Below are 23,528 nucleotides of genomic sequence, written 5' to 3'. Positions count from 1 at the left end.
TCGAATAATATTAGAAACTTTATTCGTTGCGTGGACATCTTGCGAATAATATTCGTTATTCGTTATTCGCAACGCAAAGTGGTGCGAATAATTATATTCGCCGAATAATATTTGCAAATGCGAATATTCGGAGCAGCCCTGGTCTAAATCAACTAAGTGTGCATTCCTGACGGCGAATTGGATAACCTTAACCTTCTCGTGCTATAGGTGTGCCTGATCGAAATGTTCAACCTGAGGTCCTGACTCAACCAACGGATGTCGGGTAAGGGCAGCCTCGTCCTATCGACAACGGCGGGGACTTCCCCGTCTCAAGTCGGTACTTGCATTATCGCTACGAGAAACCTTGCCTGCCCAAAGGATATCATTCAAGCCTACGCGGCGCTTCTACTCAGTACTCGGAATTACACTCAAACAAAATTTGTCGACTTGAGAACTAATGGCGCCAGTGGAGTTATTCAAACCGGTCGCCCTTACAGCCCCTCATCCTCGATTCGCACGACGTCCGCACTTGAGGCCGCCTAAGAGTGTCGTCGTTCCAGTCGGTCATGAAGATGAGTTCAGCAAACCGCCAATTGAGACAAATAAATTTTATTCCAATCTGTTTTTGGGAAACCAGGATCAAGGTGTGTTTATGATTCCCTATGTGTTATGGTGGAATCGAGGCATCGGCGATCACTATGGTCTTGGGATCAGTCAAACTTCAAAGGAACAACGGGTTGGTGACTTCCGTGTTTGCATTTAAGGAGACGCTGCTGAGAGTATGAATTTGAACAGGTGTACGGTCCGGATCCGAATCAATTACCTGCGCAGTATTTCTTCCATCCCGTTGGCATCCGATCTATGTCATTATCAGCTTTTGAATTCGACAAGAACATGCGACTCGAACTGTCCGAGCTTGCTCAATTCTCGGTGGAGGCTCATTTTATACCAGGACCGGCACATGGCAGGGATAAGGTGCTACGGGTCCCAATTGTGCTGGGAACAGGTTTCATTACTGGTGTATACCACAACTTGATCCCGCGGTTCAGTTCAATCGTGGGATACAGATCTTTCAGGCAGACTCCGGGTCCGAGGAATGGCATCCAGAAATACGTGTTTGAGCTGAACGATAACACTACATGGGTGATGTATGCTTCGGTACCTGAGACTGAGACGCTCAAGTTGACCCAGGACGATTGGCAGACAGTCACCGCGTTGCAAAGAGTTCGCAATGTTATCATTCAGATTGCGAAAATGCCGCCTGGAAGTGAAAGAGCATATGACGCCCATGCGGGAATGTACTCAATTCGGGCACAGATCTCGGGTACGGTGTTTGGATCGAACGGAACATTGCATCTCAACTGGTCGACTCGACAGGCATGCAACTCTGGCCAGCTGCTTGTCTTCGCTTTGTCGCACCATGTCGCTTCCTTTACAAGTCAAATGGAGAAATGTGCACTAGGATTTACCCTCGATTCACCATCTAAAGGATCTATGTACGCTTATTCCACGAAAAATTTTTACATGAACGAGGCATTGCCGACAGATATTCAGTTTTCTCCATGGACGAGCATACAAGGCGCGAAAATGGGGGACTACTCCGACAAAGCTCTCTCAGTAATCTATAAAGCAGCATGCACGGAACTACAGCAGGACGTAAATGCGCAGACAAACTTGAATTCAATGTACTTCTCTGGCAAAGCATTGGATAAATTTGCGTATATCGTATATGTGGCATTCGAAATCTTGCGGAATCCGACCCTTACGCACGCAGGTCTCGAGAAGCTAAAAGCCGCGTTTCAAGTCTTCACGACTAACCAACAGCAATTCCCTCTAGCGTATGACAGTGAGTTTCGAAATTTATGACAATATCTATGAACCAAGTCTTACATATATTAGCCACTTATAAGGGCATAGTGTCAAGCGGCAGCTATACCACAGGCAATGCTCTCGAAGATTTTGGGAACACCTACTACAACGATCACCACTTCCACTACGGCTACTTCATCCACGCGGCGGCTATCATTGGCTATATCGACAACGCTCTCGGAGGAACATGGGTGCATGCCAACAAAGACTACATTAACATGCTTGTCCGGGATATCGGCAACCCGTCTGATCATGATCCGTACTTCCCTGTGTCCAGATCGTTTGACTGGTTCCACGGGCATAGTTGGGCCAAAGGCTTGTTTGAGTCCGGCGATGGCAAAGACCAGGAATCAACATCAGAGGACTACCATCATGCGTATGGAATTAAACTATGGGGTAAAGTTGTCGGAGATAAGAGTATGGAGGCGCGGGGCGACATGATGCTTGCAGTTATGAAGAGAACGTTTAACACTTATTTCCTACTTGCGGACGACAATCAAGTGCAGGATCAAAATATAAAAGACAACCGAGTGACTGGGATTGTACTGTCTTCTTTTAATTTTTTGACATGCCCAGATATGCTAATCCATTCGATAGCTGTTCGAAAACAAAATCGATCATACGACGTATTTCTCGCCAAAGATAGAATGCATTCAAGGCATCCATATGATTCCGATTACTGCAATTTCGTCGTATATCCGGTCACCTGAGTTTGTTTATAAAGAATGGACGTCCTTATTGGCTAAAGCTGCCGACAAGATTGACGATGGCTGGAAAGGGATTCTGTATGCCAACGTTGCATTGTTTGATCCCAAAGCTAGTTTCCGATTCTTTTCTCATCCCTCCTTTAATGACGCGTGGCTGGATGGCGGAGCGAGCAAGACTTGGTATTTAGCATATTCAGCAGGTGAGTTGGTGGCACTTTGGCATTTCTTAAATCGGTACTCATGCGAAGTTATAGGCATTGGCGGTGCAGCATAGAACTGCCTCGAGAGGATGCTCATAAATTTGGTTCCAATTGTAAATCATATTTATTATTATTGTAATATAAGTGAAATTTAATTCCGGTGCGTATATTATTTGGAAATGTGTCGAAGCCAACCAACACATACAGTCATACACCATTTTCTGGTACTCAGTTAATTTAGTATGTGACAGGTGTCAGCGTACACTTCATCTCCTGAATAAATGAGGTGTTGATTACACAGAGGGATGGCGTGAGAGCACGGCCAACAACATGATGGGGTCGCGAGGTTCGCGAGGTGGCTGGTCATTGTGCAAAGCCGGCGAACTCGGACAGAGCGCGCGCATTAATAAAAGCCACCGAATCGCTTAGTGGATCCATAGAATGAATGTAGAGTTTCTAGAGCCCAATTGGACGAGTTACTTTTTGCCCCGAAGGGGGGGGGGTGACTGACTGCTAACACGATGCCATAAAGGGAACTGACACTGCGCCACATCATCTCAGGGTCCTTCTCAACTGGGCAGTTACACTCGCCACAACGCTACTCGAGAGCAAAACTCGCGGACTCAATTCCAATGTCACCCCAACTAGGATGAAAACCCGCCCCTCTGATTAACTATCACGATGTTCAGACAAGAAGCGGTTACTAGGACCTCCTCGGCGATCCACACTATGGCGCCAGAGAGAACTGGCGGTGCGGTTCAGCTGAATCATGATATTAAAGAGCTCGGCAGTTTTCCGAGATGTCGTCCTCCGCAAGCCAGCAGCCAGTGTAGAAGAATACTGGCGCCCTTCCAACATCTTTCACGACCTTTGCTTTCGATTGTTTATATCTACTCGGTTCTCGCACTAATAAGTTTCGGATACCGCTACCCCGACCGTGTCCATTCGTGCATTCCAGGATCGAACGACCATTTAGTATGTGGTCGTTTCTACTCTCACTGACGCTGCTTTTAGTGCAGTTTACCTCAGCTTTGCCAGTCAGCTCTTCTACCGCTGCTGTTGTGACTACTATCGTCTTATCGGAGACCGTACAATATGCTGTCTCCACTACTACTTCTACTCCCACTGCTCTCGGTACCGTCGTTACCTCGTTGGAGCAGGGCCGCACGTCCGCACAACCGGTTACGACTGTGTCTCTAATTGCTGCTGATTCGGTCGCGAGCGCACTCCCGGCTTCTACCTACGTGACATATGGTGCCTCGGAATATTCGCGCAAATATGATGCCAGGTCTTATAACTCCATCTCCGAAGTCGACCTGTTTGCACCTATGGAAGCTACTGCTCCGGATGATCGGTTTCCTATTATGGTGTCACATCCTTTGCATCCTCTAGGTATGTCGAATTCGGTAATATCGAAGTCAACAATTCCTACCAATAACTTCTACTCTAACTTGTTCCTTGGGTCTCGGGGCCATCCAGCAAACGTCTATCCTTATTCAGTCTGGTGGGACCAAGGGACGAATGGTGACTATGGTCTTGCCATTAGTCATACTACGTTTAGTCAGCGGGTATGTCGATCTTTCCTCATGGATGGCACAGAGACTGATGCACTATAAGAGTTATGGCCCTGACCCCAAGGCCGACCCTGTTGAGTACTACTATAACCCCGTTGGCATCAACTCTATATCCTTCTCAGCGGCTGAGTTTGACTCTGGAATGACCATGAGTCTCAGCGATCCAACTGAATTCTCGGTTAATGTTACCATGGCACCGTCAACGTCAAAATACGGCAACGGTCGCTATCTCTGTATCCCCTTGGTACAGGGTGCTGGATTTGTGACTGGACTTTACTTCAACATGAAGCCTAAATTTAATTCTCACGTCGGCTTCCAATCTTTGATAGAAGGGGCCAGTCCTCGGTACGGAATCAAGAAGTATATTGCTCATCTTTACGATGGCACCGTGTGGGCTATTTACGCGAACGTTCCGTCCGGTCAGACCTTCTCGCTCTCTCGTCAGAGCTCATCGTCTATCGTTGCCTCGCAGAGAGTGTACAATGTTGTTGTTCAAATCGCCAAGATTGTCCATGGTAGCGAGAACGCATACGATTACCATGCCGGAAAGTATGCCTACCATGCCCATGTTTATGGTACAGCCGCAGGCTCGAGAGGAACTGTTACAATTAACTACTGGACTCTGCAAGGCAACAATGCTGGAAGACTGCTTCTCTGGGCACTTCCTCACCACGTCGCTTCTTTTACCAGCGAGATGACCAAGCGTGCTCTTGGAATCTCGATCGATTCGCAGACCAAGGGAATGATGTATGCCTACTCTACTAACCAGCTAGTCATGCAGGAGGTACTTCCCACCGATATCCAATTCGCACCATGGACAAGCATACCAGGCATGAGAGCAGATTACACCTCCCAGGCCATAAAATTAATAACATCTGCCGCTACTTCTGAAATTGCTCAGGATTTTGATGCTCAAACCAACTTAGACTCAATGTATTACTCTGGCAAGGCCTTGGATAAGTTTGCTATGATTTGCTACGTGTCGTACTCTGTTTTGAAGAACACGGCCATGACGAAGAACTGTCTCAACAAGCTCAAAAGATCATTTGCTGTGTTTGCTGACAACAGGCAAATATATCCGCTGTATTATGACAGTGCGTCCACAATATTGTTATTTGTCTAAAATGTGGGTGTGTTAACGATTCCGTAGAAACCTACAAGGGTATCGTCTCCAGCGCAGGTATTGCTACAGGAGACTCGCTCGCGGACTTTGGCAGCACATACTACAATGACCATCATTTTCACTATGGTTATCACATTCACGCAGCAGCTGTTATTGGATATATTGACAGTGCATTGGGTGGCACCTGGGTGAAGCAGAACAAGGAATACGTCAACACATTGATTCGGGATATAGCTAATCCCTCTGATTCAGATCATTATTTCCCATTTTCTCGTTCATTCAGCTGGTTCCATGGCCATTCTTGGGCGAAGGGTCTTTTTGAGTCTGCTGATGGTAAGGACGAGGAATCATCGTCGGAAGATTATCACCATGCGTATGCTATCAAACTTTGGGGCCAGGTTGTCGGAGACAAATCTATGGAGGCTCGGGGTGCAATGATGTTGGCTGTAATGCGTCGGGCCATGACTGCTTATATGCTAATGAACAGCACCAACACCATTCAGCCAGAAAATTTTATTGCAAACAAGGTCACAGGAATTGTATGTGCTTCAATCTAATCGACGATTTAGGTAGTTAGCTAACATCTACATTAAGCTCTTCGAGAATAAGGCTGATCACACCAGTTACTTCGGTGCCGAGATTCAATATATTCAAGGTATCCATATGCTACCGATCACGCCTGTCTCTTCGTACATTCGATCACCTACTTTTGTTAGGGAAGAATGGAAGAGTCTGTTAAGCTCGGTTGCGCCGACTTTGACAGATGGATGGAAGGGCATCTTGTACGCCAACCTGGCATTATTTGATCCTAAGTCAAGTTATGAGTTCTTCTCGAGTTCTAAGTTCAGCAAAAAGTATCTAGATAGTGGGGCTAGCTTAACATGGTATTTGGCTTATGCAGCTGGTAGGTTACATTTTGCTGTAACCAATGCAATAACACTAATTGTTTGTAGGGGTTGGAGGTACTACATCTTGATCGATAGTCCATGTGAGGACTCTTTTTATTACAAAGTATAGCTTGGGTATTAGCTTTTGTACTATATTGGGAAAATGTGGGATCTATTTTGTATTTCGAAATTAAATCGTGATTTGAATCGGCGACGAGTGGGATTTGTAGAATGTTGTACCGTGAGTTTACTTGTTATATACGTTTAATAATGTTAATGGTAGATATCATATCGCTGGTGCATAATTACGATGAATGTAGACATGAATTGAGGATACATAGAGAGTCATTCACGATGTGTCGATTCACAAGATTCCCTGCAAGGCCCAAACGTTGAAACGTACAAGACATAGTCTTCTTGGCCACTATTACGACATGCAAATTTATTTAACCAAGGTATAATTCAAACAAGATATACCAATTGTTCTCCCTGTACAAAAGTATATAACAATTAATCGTATTTAATACAACTACGCAAATCCAAATCCTTCTCTTCCCTCAGTTATAGCCAATAGTAACGCGTTTCTAAGTGCCTCATAAGACTCATATTCAGGCATATCTAGCTGGTTGAAACACGTATGCTAATAAAAATTAGTGTTTTCGTTGGATTTTGCCTAGGCGAAAGAACTTACCGACGACGGCAATCTATGCTTGTGACCATAGTCACGATGAATGCTAAAGCGCGACACGCCATTCATACCCTCGAGCTCGGAAAATCCATTGAGAGGGACTTTACTAGTACCAGTGACAAACTGATAGACGTTAGAACCCGATAAAACTCAAGGAAAAGCACTGCACATACCTGGAGTAGTTTGGCACGCTCTTCTGCGTCAAAGGATCGTACAGCCCTCCAGAACCACTGAATTTGAGGAGAAGATGGAGAGTAATTTTGATAGCTGGCGTTATCGTTAGCGACATAATGCTAGTAACATAGAATCAACATACACAGTATTATTTCTCCAATCATCGACATCAATATCAGGAAGTCCCGAAATCAATAGCTCAAGTTCTTGCTCGTTAAATATGGCGATCAAGTCCTTAGGCACAATATCATAAAATCCTGCAGGATGTTAGCATAATCTTCGGAATCACAAATATTGAACTATACTCACCATTCAAAAAACTCTCCAACTGTTCTTCTACGCTTGTTAACAATCTATAGCCGACAACAAGCCTTACGTATTCGTGCTTATTCTCCTCGGTAACTGAAATGTCACGGCCATTAGGAACTAAATCGATGATCTTCTTATCGCCATAGTCATCGGCCTCTAAGGACATCGTCTCAGTTATAACGTCTGTAATATCGTTTTCCAGCATCCACACTAACGACTTATAATATTCAAGGTCGAGTGTCTCCATATCTTTCAAAGAAACCTGCTTGCCGAGGATTCTTTTGTAGACAGCTCTGCTGAAGTGGCAATCCAGAACACGACCTTCGTAAAGAGCTTTGCCGATTATTCTTCCAATAAATTTGAAAAACAGCAAGTGCTCCGGATTGACACCTGAAGTACGATTGGGATGGAATGTTGTACGATCCGAAGCAACGGGAGTAAACAGAGCGTAATCCGGATTAAACATCTGCCTTGCAAGGACTTGAAACCACTCTCTCGTTACGCCACCAGCATCAACACCCTCTTCGCCGTGGAATCGAATGTTAAGCTTTGAGTACTTAATCTCGTCGCCAGTCTTGAAATACATAGCCTTGTAGGAATCGAGGAATACCTGCTCGCGACGAACGTTCAATGCCAAAGCTCTGTGGATGTGGACGACTTGTGACCTGGCATGCAGTTGGCGATTGAAAAAATTGCGCTTGTTGTCGAAGTCAAGAACCTTTGGGTTTTTCACTAAAATCGAGAATGAGCCGCTCATAAGCTTTGGGTTATTCCGAACCATTTGATTCAAAATCTTTCGATGGTCATCGGTAAACTTAAAGAATAAATGCTGCATATTGTCAGGTGGATGATTTACCGGTGCCATGTCCAACCGTACTACCTTCCCGGGTGGCTGAGTTGGTTTCGGCGTTTCCTTGAGCACCTCATGCTTACACACGACCATGAAAGCCTCGATCAAGGGTAGTAAAACTGTAGCCACATGAAGCATATCTGACCGCTCTTGAATTTCTCTTAAGACCTCTCCAAGGGCCTTCCATAATAACCCGAAGTCTAATCCAGAATAGAGCTTTATAAGAACATCATCCGTGACGTTATCGGCCATACCTTCAACATCCTTCTTCTCACGTTCAGGATCAAAAAGGTAATCCACCGCGGTTAAAACTCGCAGAAGTTTCGCTTGATCGGAGCTAGCAGGGGAAAATCTCGAGAGCGCCATTCCTTGGATTTCAGAGCCGCTTCTCGCCTGTTTGATCTGACGCTTGAGCTCTTGCAGATCATGTGGCAATGACCGGCCCAGCTCTTGGGCTTGACGGATCAGTTCACTACCGAAAATATCCTTAGCTCCAGGCACCGCTGATAGATTCTGCATGGCAGCGAGTGTCTGCTGAAGTGTTCGATTGGGACATTCGCGCGCAGTCAAGATGTTGACGAGAAGACATAGATTATGCTCTGGAATAAAGGGAGGTGACAGCTTTCGCTGAGGTTGCTTACTTTCTTCATCCTTAGCTGCCGACGTAGACTGCCCAGACTGGGCTTCATCTTTCTCTGTCACTTCTGCGGTAGCAACGATTGGATCGGAAGATACCCCATGCTCGCCTTCGACTTCCTGTTCTCCCTCCATTGCCTTCTCCTCTTCCATACTCCTCTTCACTAATACCTGAAGTGGCCTTGTAATTTCCTGGAATAGCATGGAGAGAATATCCATCGCCGTAGCACTATCACGGATCATAGGTCTGTCCAGTAAAGCAAGTAATGTATTAATGGCATACTTATGAGATTTCGAGGCAGGAATATCCTTTAATTTGCCTTTCCGGCTCGTAGTCCTCTTCATTCCAATTGGACTCTCATGCTCGATCAAGAAGTAAGATGCTAATTGCCTATTGGACTTTATAATATGATCGAGGGCCTGCAAACACTGTTGCGCCAAGACAAGCGGTGAGACCTCCGCAGAACCATGATGCGTTTGCCAGATATTCCCCTTAGCAGAAGACATTACGGACGTTTTCGGCGTCGCAAGTGGCTTGGTGGGCGTATTCGAAACGGCGGTGTGCTGAGGACGAGCTCTAGCCCAGATCTGATTGTAACTACGCTCGACCGAGATCACATCCGTGCTACCGTCTTGCAATATCGAAAGAATCATGTTAAACAACTCTGCTCTGCTTTGTCTGTTCGACGTCACGCTGACGAGCATGTCGTACAACGGGCTTCGTTGGCTGCTAGTTTGAGGTAGGTATAATAATCGAACTAACGAAGCGACACCAGCTCTGTCGACTAGCTGTATACCATTTCTGGAAGTAGGATGGCTGGATCCTGGTCCATCTGGAACCTGAGTGCCTGACAGTCTGTGTAAGCGGTGCCCGTTACTGCCTCTTGCAGGTGGTTCAATCTCCAGGAAGTCATTGATGGTGTGTAGATTATGGCGTCTTTGTAATTCATGTGCCTCATCAGCAATAGTAGGTGGCAAATGAGCCAGGGCCTCTTCGTCTTGCTCGGCCAATATAGTCTGCCTTAAAGCTGGGTCAAGTGTTGCCAAAAATGTCGCGAAGTCCATATCCGATGTTGGGTTCTCGGCAGGAGCCTCCCGCAATTCACGTTCACGCTGCAACCGTCGTCGTTCAGCTGCCTCCTGTTGTAAAAGTTCTTGACGAATATTCGGTGGTAGAGCAGCCAGGAATTCCGCCTCAATCTCTGATTCAGGCTCTCCGATATGTGGAGTGCTACTAGATTGCATCTCTCGAATGTGCGATGCGAGAACTTCTTCCCGCATGTCCTCCGGAAGTGCCTCCAAAAACGTAGGGTCAATACCCATCCCAGTGACATCGACTTCGCGTCCACCAACCATCACAATCACTCTCGGCTCACTTGAAACACCCGCAGGTGCAGTAGCATCTTCCGCGACCGCACTGCTTTCAACGTCCTCCATTTCAACGTTCTTAGAATCGTCAGGGCTACCCTCTTCGACTGCAGAAGCATGAGCAGACGAAGCGGTTTCTTCGGCCTGCTGTCTAGCAAGCGCCTCGGCTTCCTCAGCCGCCTTTCCCTCAGCCGCCTTCCTCTCAGCCTCGACCCTCTCTTGCTCCCGTCTCTCTTGTTCCTCTCTTTCCAATCTTTCACGCTCCTTGCGACGATCTTCCGCCTCTGCTGCCTTTCTTTCTTCGTCTTCTTTGATAGCAATGGGTAGCAGAATATTCAAAATGTGATTTATGACTTGTGAGGCTTTGTCATTCACGGTCGTGCTGAATAGCATACGCGCTTCTTCTTGCCATCGTACGAGTGTAGGTTTTGGACTAAGAGTAGATACGATAGCCCAAGGATCTTCACGCGACTGCCGATTCGATCGGGATGGATGATAACCGAACACTGGGTCCACATCGCTCGTTATTATCACATCATTACCACCAAACTCGCCAGAATTTCCGGCACGATGATGATGGTGGCGAACAACCTGCTGAAAAAGGTCATTTAGGACCCGTAAGTCACCTTCGGTTGGAAGGCGCCGCGAATAATAAGGTCGATACGGTAGATCATTTGGAGCCACACCGCTGCCGCTCAACGCAGATGTGATTTCTTCGTTTGGGGGCTGCACAAGCAGTGGATTCGTCGCCGTATCAACGTCAGACCAACCTAGGCGATGAATTAGCCGACTAGTACTCCCATAGAAAAAAAAACCATACCTGGAATACCTGATCCTCGAATTCCGGTATTAGAAAGCATATGCGGGTTTCGGCGGCTCGGAAACATGTCATCATAAGTACCGATTTCTTCAATTTCCCATCCAAAGTTGGGTTCGTCGTCACCATCTTGTTCAATATCATCTGCATAGTCCATATCGTCTGTGGGAACCACATCATCTGATTCTTCGCCGTCTTCGGGTTCCTCGTCATCCTCCTCGTCTTCGTCGACTTCTCCCTCTTGCTCTGGCGTGTCCCCCTCATCCCCAAGGACTCTAGCAATTTCATCCAGCGGATCGCCGAAGTCTCCAATGCCATCACCGTCTAACTCATCCTGCCACTCATCATCGTCATCATAGTCTTGAATGCTCTCGGCGTCTAATTCGTCGTCATCGTCTTCCTCAGCTGATTGCTCACCTTCGACATTTTCGTCGCCATCCGAGTCCTCATCATGATGAATTTCCTCAACAACGATCTCCACCTAACGCAAGTCAGAACGTCTCAAAAATAGAACAGAAAGACAGGAACTTACGTTCATGTGATCATCATCGTCATCGACAACATCATCCTCACCCTCTTCAGTAAGATCATCCTCACTGTCCTCCTCATCATCATCGTAATCCATCTCCTCATCCACAAATTCCATGACTTCCTCGTCAGCATCTTCCTCATCATCGTCCTCTTCATATTCCATATCTTCGCCACCGTCGTCGGTACCGGAAATCTCTGAAGCATCGTCATCATAATCTGCCCCTTCCTCGACCTCGTACATTCCAAGAGCTGAGTTCGAGAAGAAATTTGGCGTCTCCTCGCGATAATCATCTGGCCCAGAGTCAGTCGAAAAATAATCCTCCTCAGCCAACCCACCAGGCTTGGTCATTGTCAAGACGTCAGCCAGATCAATCGATGCCCGAGCCAGTTTCGTCAGGGGTCTCAGCAGAACTCTAACGACCTTCTGGGAACCCGGAAAATTAAGATCTATCTCGTTCAAAGCGTTCGTAAGAGTTGAAACGAAGCCTTTCTCGAACATGATTTTGGCCATAGAACTATCGTCCACTTCCGTTGGGGCGAATGTATTCTTCGGACCACCTACCATGGAGTTGCTGGTGCGGCCATTCAGAAATTTGTAGCATAGAGTACCAAGGTTCAGTAATCTAGAGTAGCGTACTTCCAAAGGGTCAGTAGACGTGGAGACGTCTTTGAACGCACGAAGAGTGGCATCGAGAACAAACTTTCGGATGTGGAGAACTGTGAAATCTTCTTCACCATGCTCAGCTTGTTCCCCAGTGCCAGTAACTAAGGCATAGAGTAGCCTAACTGTCATATTCGAAATGCAGACTTTCTTCTTAAATTGAATGTCATCGGATGTTACTAGACCACCTGTTGGGAGCAGTTCATATAAAAAATAATTCAAAACGGCCAGTCGAGGCTTCGAAGGTGTACTGAAAGTCTGCCCTCTTCGAGAGTAACTGATAAATTCTAACTTGCACTGATTGTAAGATGCCAAGAGCTCAGTGACAACTTCCAAAAGAAACGCACGATAGAGAAACTGAGGATGCTTCGAAGCGTTAAATTCGACCTTCTGCGTTTGATCTGACATTTTGTCGTTGCTGTCAGTCTTTTCTGGCTGCTGTGGGGGGTCATCTTTGGTAGCAAACAACTCGTTCAGCAAATATTGCATCACACCAGTAGTCTTCTCAAGAGTTAGCACCTTGATCGGGAGTGGTGTGTCAGCAGTTGGCTTAGCATCAGTCATTTCTCTGTCTTCATCCTCCATCTTCTTCATCTCATTACCATCTCCATGGCTGATGTCCGATCCCGGTAAAGCAGGTCTCGCATTTTGTTGGCTCTTTAAAATAATGTTTTGCTGTCGAGAAGGAATTTCAGGTGACAAGACTACCTTACAGATGTTGTTCGTAACTTTGACAAACGTTTGGGGACTTCGTACAACTGCATGTGAATTTCCCCTAATGAAAGACTGTACATCAACCGGTCGAGCACGAGGTTGGGAAAACCAGCTTCGAATTTCGATAGCGATCAATGTCTCCAATGTTTCCGATGAGTCGATAACGTGACGAAGTAGAATGCTTGCGTAGTTCTGTAGGCGAAGTTTGCTGTCTCCAGAAATATTCTGAATTGAAGTAAATAATGACCCGATTGCACCTTTCTCAAAAGCTTCGACAGCGCAATCATGATCTCGGGTAAGTATTATCAGCACCCTCGCCACGGCCGCAGCTGTAGCCTCCGATTTCACTGTGGGAAGCTTCACAATCGCATCAAACAGTGCCTCCCTTGTCTCCATTGGTACCTGATCCAGCTCAACGATCGGTCCGGAAAGATTATGCTCGAATGTAACAGGTCGCGGTTGTTCCGCATCTGATAAAATTCGCTCGACAATCAAAAGCACGTCAGGTATCCAAGAGTCATTCCCGTTTCGATCAAAGTGCAACAGCCTAATAAAGAGGTCCCAGTGTGTTCGCAAGTCAGCAAGCGAAGCAGCAAAGAAAGCCTCATTTTGGAGATGTAATCCTAAGAGATGAGCTGTGGATTTGACCCGAACGATGTTATTTTCATCAGATAGATCAAAAGACGAAAGATGTCGCACAATCTCTGCAACTGTCTGCTTCTTCGTTTCCACGGAGGAGAGTTTCCCTCCAAATGATGCATTTAGTAGGTTCGACAGTTCGAAAACGACCTCTGGATGCGCCTCCAGTATTGTCAGAGTCCTCGGAATGAGGTCCTTCCGAATTTCTTCCCGTATTTCATTTAGGTCGCTAACGTACAACACTTTTGAAACTTCATCGCGCTGGTGAGCGGCAACTGTCGATGACATTGATGACTCTGGCTCAGCCATTGGAGTGTCTTCCCCGTCGCGTACCACTGGTTCACCACTGAAGTCGACATCGCCATCACTGGCGTCCGACTCGCTAGCCGATCTGTCACCAATATCTCGCTCAGCAGTTTCAATGTCTTCGGGATCTTCTTCGATGTCAATGTCGTCTGATTCAATGTCAGGGCAAGCTGCAGGGGTGTTCGACATATCAGGATCGATGAGTGCCGCTAGTGCCACAGCTGCAGCAGCTCCATCGGCTGACGACTCGCCTTGGACTTCGCTGGGTTGGGTTGATGACCCAACTTCTCCAATTCCAAGTGGAGTCTCTGCACCGGATCCGTAGGACAGTCCGCTCCGATTAGCAATTAATAAATCGGCTGCTCTGTTCACTTGGTTCGACGATCTTCGAAGTGCCACTTCGACCAGTGGTCTGGCAAAGCCTAAATCCATCAACTGACGTACTCCGTCTTCGGCTGCTTGGAAAGAGGCTGCGGTCAACCGATCTGACGACCAGGCTCGATCCCCAGGGGCCAGACACCCATTTTCACCATCAGAGTTCATAATAGAAGCCAAAATGCCGACTAAGATCTTCAGCACTGGCGATGTCGCATTTAGTAACTCCTCTGACTCCCAAAGCTTTTTGATCGTAGGAAGAAGAGCTAGTCGTAACTCAACTAAGAACTGATTTTGATTGAAATATTCGGGACGATCGCGGTCGCGTTCTTTCATTGCAAGACTTCCCGTCTGAGATGAGTCGAGAACGGATTTCATATTCACTAGTGTCGAAAATATCTGCAATACGACTACATCGCCAAATGTCATTGCCTGCTTCGATAGTATTGACTTGTCACCATCTTCTGCTGGTGGCAGACTTCTCAACTCGTACCAAAGTGATTCGAGCACCTTGATAAGAAGCTCAATCCCACCTTGACGCTTGAAGCAGATAGCAACAACTGTTAGCAGGCTTGTAGTAGAAACACGTTGATCTGTCACTCGTTAGTAACTGATAGTGCAATATAACAAGTAACACATCTTAATACCATCAAAGAGAATATTCCGACTCGCTGAAAGTAAAAGTACCCAGTAAGCATATTTATCCCTCTTATCCTGGAATAGATCTTGAAAGGATAGTTAGCTAATGCAGAGAACTTCCAAGAAGATCGGATCTCACCAATTCTGGAGTACGACAGACTCTCAACTAATACCTTGGCTAACATTTCCCCAACACTGAAGCCATGCTTCTTCTGAGATGCATCCGGAATTCTTCGAGAAAGGGTGAGCTTGGAAAGACCTGGATATTATAGTCTTAGCCTCATCTTATGAAACACTAATGAAGCAACGAAAATACCTGAAAATATCTTGGATAGAGATCCAGGAATCTGACTCATCATGTATCTCACAATTTTGACATTCTTGTAACGATTATCAGTCACATCAATTTTGGCTTCCGCTTCCGCGATTTCCGTCTTCCGTTCTTGTTCGTTGTATCGGTTTCGACTTTCATCGAAACTGATGACACGACTTGCGTCTCTCCACTCTTCGGAAAGCCCTTTGGTAATCACAATGTCTTCCCACAAACAATTTCTCTGTAGCCTTCCAAAACTGACCAATAGCTGCTCAAACTCGTTTACAGTACTGAACGGTTGAATCATTGGCAATGTCGATTTTGAGTGAGGATAGATCATATGTGCATACATCTGAGAGAGCAGGAACACAAAGCAATGAACGGAGTTCAATGATTTCATAAACTGTGCGGCAAAATCGCCGTTTTCCGTTTCGAGGTGCTTAAAAAAAGACTCTGGTTCATTGTAATCCAAAAATGCATCAATATTCTTCATGGTTGCCGAACAAGCCTTCAGGATAGTGGTGACAGTCCAAAAGGTGTTCACCTCCGTAGCCAGTCTGAAGACACGAGTCAACGAAATTGCAGGTGCACGAGAAGGAAAATCGTAAGGGAGACTAGGCAAACTGTAGAATCGAACTAAGTAAGCTAGACCGTCCCTCTTTATAAACTCTTTGCAGTGCACGTTATTCTGCAGGAATGCCTCTAAGAATCGAGCGTAGCAATCGATCAATGACATGATTTCCGAGTTAGCATCCTGGGTAACCAAGTCCTCATCTGCATCAGTCTTCAGAGCATCCGCACGAACTGAGAAGAACCGCACTCCACCTGGCATCGTTTCTCCTTCGTGACAAATATCAGCAGCAATCTGTACGACCTCGGCCATAATTTCCTCTTTCAGTGCTGGATGGTGTCGTACCATTTCATCAAATGCGCTACCCAGGCTGCTTGGTACACTAGTAAGGGTCATGATTTGTGCGTGGAAATGCATCTTAAAGACCTGGAAGTACTTTTTCAGAGCCCCTGACGTTTGGACCAAGTCGAGCCCAGCATTATTGAGGCAGATGGCTCCAATAGCATGCGGGATAGAAGTCGTCTTGGACAGTTTTATTAACTCGGGAATCGAATCAACAAACACCTGAGGTAACTTAGACTCGCTTATAATGGTGTACGACGTTGGCTCATTGTGAATAAATGTGGACATCATGTCGATTGCGCACGAAACGATGTTGGTGCCAAATAGAGATGAGTTGGATACAATCTTTTTGATCGAGCTGAGAATGGACGATTCAACTAGATTTCGAAGACGATCCGCATTGCCAGTGGAAGCCATCATACTAAGCAGCAGCTTGAACAAGGATTTGATAAATTGGGCGCGAACATAGTTGATCTTGTAGTCCACGAGGATGGTCTGTTCTATATCCTCAGGATTGGCGATACTGTAATCCACTTCCTCCTCAATGCGCTTGACAACAAAGTCAAGACCGCCAATCTGAACAAATTCATTGAACGCAGACTGTGCGACACATACCATGTGTTGAATAACCGTAATAGCCATGGCCACTGTGGTTAAATCCGGAGTCTTCGTCTCAATAAGCTGTACCATGACAGACATAAAACCGGCGGTCACAAGAACTTGTACCGAATGGCTACTGGACGCCAACAATGGAATTAGGTTCATTAGCCTATCGGCGAAGTACGCATCGACGATCTGTCCTTGCGACAAATCTTTCACCATTTGTCTGACAATGTACAGTAGAACCCCATGATTGACATTCGCACTCAATGATGACAAAATCTCGTTGTGTTTGGCTCGATGATGCGCAAGCGACTGCAACGACTCGATGGCAAAGGTGCGCAGCCATACTGGAACATCATTATCCGGATGGATTAGGTCACATAATGACCCAATAAGTTGAGGATTCCCAGCAAACAGCCGCGTCTGGATGGAATTTTCCTGAGCGGTATAGCCCAAAAATTCAATCGCAAGACATCGGACTGCAGCCAGCTGTCGCCTCATTTCTAGACTCGCCGGTCCAGGAGCAAACGCTTTCGCGGTTCTTGTCTTCAAAAATGCCTCAACGAGAAAGTGTTTTGGAATCTCCGTAAACACACGATTTAGCAATCCATCCATTGAGGTATGGGCCACCTCATTTGACGAAGCTGTGAAAGACAGCATCCCATCGCCCGCTTTAAGTTCTACTGACGCTTCTCCTTTCTGAGGAGTAAAAAGAGACGGTGTGACAGGTTGCCCCGGAGTCTCGGGAGATACGAGACTAGCAGGGATGTTCTTGTAATATTGTAAATGGATGCTGGACCAAGAGCTGTCCCAATCCTTGGATGGGTCAACGAGATCGTACAGCGAGACTTTGTGAGTAATCTCGACCGGGGTTGGTGGCGGAAAAGAGTTCGCAAGTTTATACATCTTTTCCAAACTAATCACGAAAATACTTGACCGTCCTGAATTTGCCTGGGCATATCTCTGAGCAAGCCGGGCGCAAACCTTCAAAGTTGAGATCAAAATCGGTAACGACGTAGCATAGAGCAGATGGGAAAGATACTTTTATCCTGTTAGAAATTTGTTGTCCTTTTATTCAATTCGCGAGTATAACCACATACCGAGCCACTAGCATAGAGACTTCTGTGAGAGCATTCTTCAAGTAGAAGTGCACTGAAATCGAGAATAGCAACGAGCATTTCCTCTTCTTCGGCACTAAAAACATAAGCTGATGGCAGATTGGCTCTCAGACCGCTCTTGGTCACTGCCGTTTCCAAGATCTCGTCAAATCGATTCAATACCGGGATCCAGTGGTGGAGATCACCGCGTGGTTGGTCCCATAATGGACCGAACGATCGGACACGTTTCGCAATATCTGACTGTGGACATGTTTCAAGTGTGGATATAAAATTTATCAGTGACGGCGGCTATATGATTAAGCATGAGTTAGCATAGAGGTCAAAGCAAATCATGGACAGCCGGTATTGCAGAGGAGCGACGCTTCGACCAGCCCGATGCATTGAATGACATTCCATTTTTGATTCATTTCACAAAAGAATGTTTCACATCCAGATCGCCAATCTCCAAAACCGAAAAAGAGGGAGCGAATGCAATTCCAACTTCCACTGGTTGGCAAAAAGGCATACCATGTGAGCCAGCCGTTTGGCTGATGAAGGACTTTTCTTAATCCTCATTAAATCAATGTCTTAGCTTATCATTCGCGTAGCCAATTCGTCCGACGGCGAGCGCAAAATTGCTCAATAATTATGCAGGGATCTATATGGCTTCAGTTGCGTTGCAAGTTAGCTCTACAGAAACCGTTACAGTCGGGATCAATCGTGATCATCAATCGTTGTCCACCCTTTAGCAATCACCAAAACAATTTTACTCCCATACCTGAGCAGCTGAGCTAGTACTATCTACAAGCACGGTCGCAGTGTGATAGTATGAGCTGAAATCGTCTGTTGTATTAATAGCTAAAGAGAAAGTATGCTGCGAGTTGGAACGCGTGCATCGACTACAATGTGTACTCTGTGACAAAAAAACTTCGCGTAATTACTCCCTTAGTGCAGCACTGAAAATGACGGAAACGGAATAATCGCGCAATTTCAAGTGCCTCACGCGCTAACTGCAGAAGTTCCAGCCGAGTTAACTCTATGACGACAACATCTTGCAAATCCACCAGAACGAGATATTATAAAGTTTCGTGATTTTAATCGCAATATTCACCACAGTAATGTATTACTGCTCTTTCTCCACCGAGATATCAATCAAAATTATGAAATTATTTCAATATTTACACGTTGTAACAAAATTTACTAAACAACAAACCAGCAAACCCTCCGCTACAGCTATCCATATCCTTATCCATGAGTATAACGCCCTTATCCGGCATTTGCAGCTAAATACCATATATATCTCGTGAAAATGCATTAAACAAATAGCTTTTCAAGTCAAACTTCGATCTATATTTGCAAATTTGTGCAAATTGTAATTACCGAAATGAACAAAACCTCAAAACAACTACTTTACAATAGCCTCAGGTGGTGGTAAGGCACCAGCGTAATCGGACTTCGCCGGTTGTGGGTGATAGATAATTTTTTCCTGCAGTTGATGCTGTTGAGTAGTTGGCCCTGTGGACGGAGCGACTTTACTAGAGGAGACGTAAAGAGAGCCAAATAAGAGGACCAAGACAAAGAGCTAGAATAATTAGAATTAAGCGAAAATTGGCAAACGGACAATAATAATACCATGGTCTTGTATGAAATAGGTTCAATAAAACTGTTGACGATTTCTGCCACTGTCTGCGCACTAACCCTTGCACGCCCAACATCACTGGCATCGCGGTTCATGCAAGTCTGCCACGCGTCGCAGACATCCTCTACCGCTGGAACGCGAGATCCGGGCATGCAGCCATTGACAAGATAGTCTTTAGTACATTGTGCTATCTTGACTGCCGCTTCGTTCGTATATTCCTCAATCTTTCGAGAAATGTCATGACGGATCATCAGAACAAATGACATAATGAGATATAGCATGACAAGGACCAAAAATATGTCGAAAATGAGTTGCAGATATGACGCGAACACAAAAGGGAGATTATCATGTCGAGATAAGAAGGCCAATAATGAGACATTATGATTGTCGGTATTAACTAGATTCCCGCCAGGCAATGATCGAGACACCTTGCCAGGAGAAGGTCGTATTCGAGAATGCGAAACTTTTCTAGGCGATCGCAAAACAGTTGTCTTCTTGACCACAATTCTACCGCTCCAATCTGACGTTGCGTCGCTATCGTCTCCAACTTCATCAATAACACAATCGTCAGATTCATCGTGGTATTTGACTTTGTTTCTCCTAGATTTCTGCGTGGAATTCTTCTTTCTTGACGACAGACTTAGCAGTTGTTTAGCCTTGGCAAGTGGGCTGGAGGTAGCCGAGTTACTCCGAAATGCCTTCAAAAACTTGCTAGAAGTACTCTCTGTTACTTTTTCGCTATCACTCGCATCCTCACCGTGCGTTGGGTCCGTACAAGTACTATCACTGCTATGTTTCGTCAGCGATGGTGATGGAGGGGACGACATCATTACAACGTCTTCATCGGTAAAATTCATGGGCGACTGTGCCACGGCCTTCATTGAAATCCCGCGGCCATATAGAGGACTGGTTGTGGTTGTTTGGTATGCCAGCGACGAAGTGAAAGGAGTCTGCCCAAAACTGGTTGTCCTAGGGGTGAAGAATGGAGTCTGGTCCGAAACTCTCTGTGTTTTCTGCGAAAAGGATCCCGGCAGCTTAGAACTAGATGCCGTGGCAGACGCCATAATCGCCGCTTCTCGAAATGGTGACGTCGCATCCATCGCAGGTCCAGCTGAATGATATGTGAAATCCATGGGTGTTTCGTGTCCTCTCAGAAGCGAGGTGCGATCCGCAGGCGAGAAATCCATAGTATCCATCATATCGGTCCAATTGCTCAGTAATGATTCCCGACTGTAGAAGAGTTTCGTAATGTATGTGAGCCAACTCTCACTGCCGATGTCCTAATCACGGTGACAGTGCTGAAGACTGATGATGAAGGAGATCTGAGTTTCAGTTGTCTTGTTTTGGTTTACATTTTTTTGCTTTGACATTTGTGCAACCCTAACCACATTGTCTGTTTCCATTGCAACTTTGAAAATATACGCCCGTTGCCCAATCACCGTAGCTCTCGGCGATTACGAGCTCTCAAAACTATTGCGATTTCTTGAGTATAAAGCATGATATAGCAAGACGAAAGAAGAAATGACACTAGATTAGGGAATCAGTGATATCATTAATTATTGGAAATTTGTCTCATAAATGCAAAAACAGTGATGAACGTAATAATACAATCCATAGAAGTACAAATCGCAGACAATACCTATGTCACAAACCTATCCGAGAACCAATCAATCCAAAGGAAAAAGAGAGCAATTACTAGTAACAAACGAAATTGACAAGAAAACCTGCCATATGCCCATAAATTTGCGACGCTAATACACTACCAAAGTACCACCGCAATTTCATAAGAGCGAACACCCTGATTTTCACTCATATAGCTTCACAAAATCTATTCCTAATCAATAATACAATTTTTGCCACGTCACAACCGGCGCGCCACGTTAGCGTGCTTTTTCTTCCAGTTCATGACGGTCTTTGTCGACTTCGCCTAAAGACACACTACCTGCCGCAGGATCATGCAGAAAATCAACTTGCCTCCGCGCATATACCGCAGGAGGAGTTGGCACGCCGCCGACACCTGGCTGCTCAATCAGCCGAGACTGAAGCGCAAGTATGTAGTCTCTGAGTTGGAGATTCTCCTGTCGCAAGCTGTCGATTGTCTCTTTTGTGGATTTGAGCTCCAAGACTTTTGCCTCAAGGTCTTTGATGTAACACTCCTTTCGCTGACGAAATGCACGCTGCGCGGCACGGTTTTGAGCCGCACGTTTAGTTGTTGATAGCTGACGACCGTTCTTGCTACATTCGCCGACCGGTGGGATCTCCGGAGGACTCTGTGGTGGGACTTGTACTCGGTGCGTCTCCATTGCTGTATCACTTAATAAACAATTTCGCTGGAAGTGAGGAGACCAAAAGACCTTAAAAACCTTACCGCGCGACTAATAACGCTGCGCTGACGCGGGCCAGATGCAGGATGGGATATATAAAGTAAGCGCTGAGTAATAGGAGTAACGTCAGATTCATGAACATCGTCCTAACTAACTAGCTGCAGTTAAAACGTACCAATAACGGGGCTATAGCTCTAGACACGAATAACAGCAAAGAAGGCAATGAGTATCGCAAGAACTCTGTGAATGTCGTAATATATCGCCGATCTGAATACTTCGAAATGGGAGCGAAAAGGCGCGATGAGAAGAGACGGGTGGGTGGGAGGTTTAAGCAAAGGTTGAAAGGTTGTGCGGCCCGTGAGGCGCCGATAAACTTAACCAAGAAATAAGAGAATAGTCAAATCATTACAAACTACGGATATTTGGTATATGAATACATATATTATACTATGCATATCCGTCTGACATGTTTCATGCATGCTATATAGTAATACTACGAGGACATCATAAATTTGGTCCCGTATCATCTTGCTGTAGGTATTAGAACGGCCACCAAACCCCGTATTCTGAACATTACGAAAAAAAAAGCCGAGATCTGGTGGTCCCGCTCTGCAGTCATCTAGTGGCTTACTGCCCAGTACCCAAATCATTTGCACTATTGTCAAACGACAAGGTGTGGAAAGGGGATGTGGCATTGGCAGGTGGGAAACGTCGAGTTTATCGAGACATATTAAAGCCGGGTAAATAATTGCTGATGACGCAGCACTAACCACGCAGATGAATAAGCAAATGCCTTGCACGCTACTCGCCTGGAACCGGGCTAAGTCCAACGTAGCGAGACACCACCACTACCAGTCCCAGTGACGCCTTATCGACAAGTCGTCCAGAGGTGAGTTCCGTGACAGTACCGAGATCCTCTATAAACACATGTAGGGCTGTTTCGAATACGAATATCGGCAGGTTTTCCCCATATTCGTATTCGATATTCGACTCTTTCAAAGGCATTCGAATAATGTTCAATATTCGTATTCGACAAGTAAGGTTTAGATCGAATAATATCGGCTCGAATATTCGTATTCGATCGAATATCGGCGCAAATCACGTGAGAATGCTTAAATACGTTAAAGCATTTCCTATTAAAGGCTAGTTTAGGGAGCGGAAAACCTATATCTAATAACAGCTCTCAATTCTAAAGAGAATATTTCCCCAGATGGCCTTTAGTAGTCCCGGCTTCAGAGGTCACGAGGTGTCAGTGGAAAGAATGTTCAATGCAGGGAGGGATATATTGGCGGTGCGGAGGCATTCGATGAAGGACGAAACTATGCGCATGTTGACGTTGATGGGCCATCACAAAGCAACTCTAGCCCTTTCCGTCTTGTTTCTTGTTTTGTCATCTTGTCATCTTGTGCAAGTTCAACATAGAGGTAAGTCGCATACAGCCGGAATCACTTCTGCAGTGTAAGATCATGCAGCACTAATCCCAGTCTGGCTCCAAGCAGGACGCTGGTATTAAAAATGCCGAGCAAATCGGACAACTAATGCTATAACTGGCAAATGCCTGTATCAGAAGGCGTAGGGCTTCGCGCAGCTTGA

General features: G+C 45.7%; 5 protein-coding genes across 5 annotated transcripts; 2 read left to right on the top strand and 3 right to left on the bottom strand.

Annotated features, from left to right (window-relative positions):
- Positions 1-32: 32 nt before the first annotated feature.
- V1508DRAFT_428133 (endo-1,3(4)-beta-glucanase) lies at positions 33-3,076 on the top strand. The gene is made up of 5 exons (XM_066941769.1): positions 33-715; positions 775-1,825; positions 1,879-2,390; positions 2,446-2,755; positions 2,810-3,076. Exons 1-5 carry the CDS (start codon positions 437-439, stop codon positions 2,827-2,829), a joined length of 2,172 nt encoding a protein of 723 aa, XP_066792332.1. The 5' UTR covers positions 33-436; the 3' UTR covers positions 2,830-3,076.
- Positions 3,077-3,732: 656 nt separating this feature from the next.
- On the top strand, positions 3,733-6,428 carry V1508DRAFT_407098 (endo-1,3(4)-beta-glucanase; the record flags this gene model as incomplete). Its single annotated transcript, XM_066938829.1, has 5 exons — positions 3,733-4,323; positions 4,373-5,423; positions 5,480-5,991; positions 6,047-6,356; positions 6,406-6,428. 5 exons carry the CDS (start codon positions 3,733-3,735, stop codon positions 6,426-6,428), a joined length of 2,487 nt encoding a protein of 828 aa, XP_066792331.1.
- Positions 6,429-6,648: 220 nt separating this feature from the next.
- On the bottom strand, positions 6,649-18,860 carry V1508DRAFT_464960 (uncharacterized protein). The gene is made up of 13 exons (XM_066942910.1): positions 18,751-18,860; positions 18,501-18,638; positions 17,976-18,281; positions 15,363-17,916; positions 15,186-15,305; positions 15,055-15,132; positions 11,714-15,000; positions 11,185-11,662; positions 7,511-11,134; positions 7,344-7,458; positions 7,201-7,294; positions 7,031-7,150; positions 6,649-6,979 (listed from the first exon to the last, which is right to left on the bottom strand). Exons 2-13 carry the CDS (start codon positions 18,546-18,548, stop codon positions 6,869-6,871), a joined length of 10,935 nt encoding a protein of 3,644 aa, XP_066792330.1. The 5' UTR covers positions 18,549-18,638; positions 18,751-18,860; the 3' UTR covers positions 6,649-6,868.
- Positions 18,861-19,060: 200 nt separating this feature from the next.
- Positions 19,061-20,910, bottom strand: V1508DRAFT_428119 (Di-sulfide bridge nucleocytoplasmic transport domain-containing protein). Its single transcript, XM_066941768.1, has 2 exons — positions 19,605-20,910; positions 19,061-19,554 (listed from the first exon to the last, which is right to left on the bottom strand). Exons 1-2 carry the CDS (start codon positions 20,808-20,810, stop codon positions 19,378-19,380), a joined length of 1,383 nt encoding a protein of 460 aa, XP_066792329.1. The 5' UTR covers positions 20,811-20,910; the 3' UTR covers positions 19,061-19,377.
- A 204-nt stretch (positions 20,911-21,114) lies between these two features.
- On the bottom strand, positions 21,115-22,240 carry V1508DRAFT_428116 (uncharacterized protein). The gene has a single exon (XM_066941767.1). The coding sequence runs from the start codon at positions 21,912-21,914 to the stop codon at positions 21,492-21,494; it is 423 nt and encodes a 140-aa protein (XP_066792328.1). The 5' UTR covers positions 21,915-22,240; the 3' UTR covers positions 21,115-21,491.
- Positions 22,241-23,528: the final 1,288 nt, after the last annotated feature.

Source organism: Lipomyces doorenjongii (genome assembly GCF_038497915.1).
Source record: "Lipomyces doorenjongii strain NRRL Y-27504 unplaced genomic scaffold V1508scaffold_143, whole genome shotgun sequence".
Classification (NCBI taxonomy): domain Eukaryota; kingdom Fungi; phylum Ascomycota; class Lipomycetes; order Lipomycetales; family Lipomycetaceae; genus Lipomyces; species Lipomyces doorenjongii.
This window is presented reverse-complemented; position numbering and strand designations above follow the sequence as displayed.

Excerpts from the sequence above, each read along its gene's own strand:
- V1508DRAFT_428133 (XM_066941769.1), top strand. The coding sequence starts at position 437 with ATGGCGCCAGTGGAGTTATTCAAACCGGTCGCCCTTACAGCCCCTCAT. Across the intron at positions 716-774 it reads AAACTTCAAAGGAACAACGG|GTGTACGGTCCGGATCCGAA; the intron begins GTTGGTGACTTC and ends GAATTTGAACAG. Across the intron at positions 2,391-2,445 it reads ACAACCGAGTGACTGGGATT|CTGTTCGAAAACAAAATCGA; the intron begins GTACTGTCTTCT and ends TCCATTCGATAG.
- V1508DRAFT_464960 (XM_066942910.1), bottom strand. The coding sequence starts at position 18,548 with ATGAGGATTAAGAAAAGTCCTTCATCAGCCAAACGGCTGGCTCACATG. Across the intron at positions 15,001-15,054 it reads TCGGAATATTCTCTTTGATG|ATCAACGTGTTTCTACTACA; the intron begins GTATTAAGATGT and ends AACGAGTGACAG. Across the intron at positions 7,295-7,343 it reads GATTGGAGAAATAATACTGT|CTATCAAAATTACTCTCCAT; the intron begins GTATGTTGATTC and ends CGATAACGCCAG.
- V1508DRAFT_428119 (XM_066941768.1), bottom strand. The coding sequence starts at position 20,810 with ATGATGGATACTATGGATTTCTCGCCTGCGGATCGCACCTCGCTTCTG. Across the intron at positions 19,555-19,604 it reads CTATTTCATACAAGACCATG|CTCTTTGTCTTGGTCCTCTT; the intron begins GTATTATTATTG and ends TAATTATTCTAG.
- V1508DRAFT_428116 (XM_066941767.1), bottom strand. The coding sequence starts at position 21,914 with ATGGAGACGCACCGAGTACAAGTCCCACCACAGAGTCCTCCGGAGATC.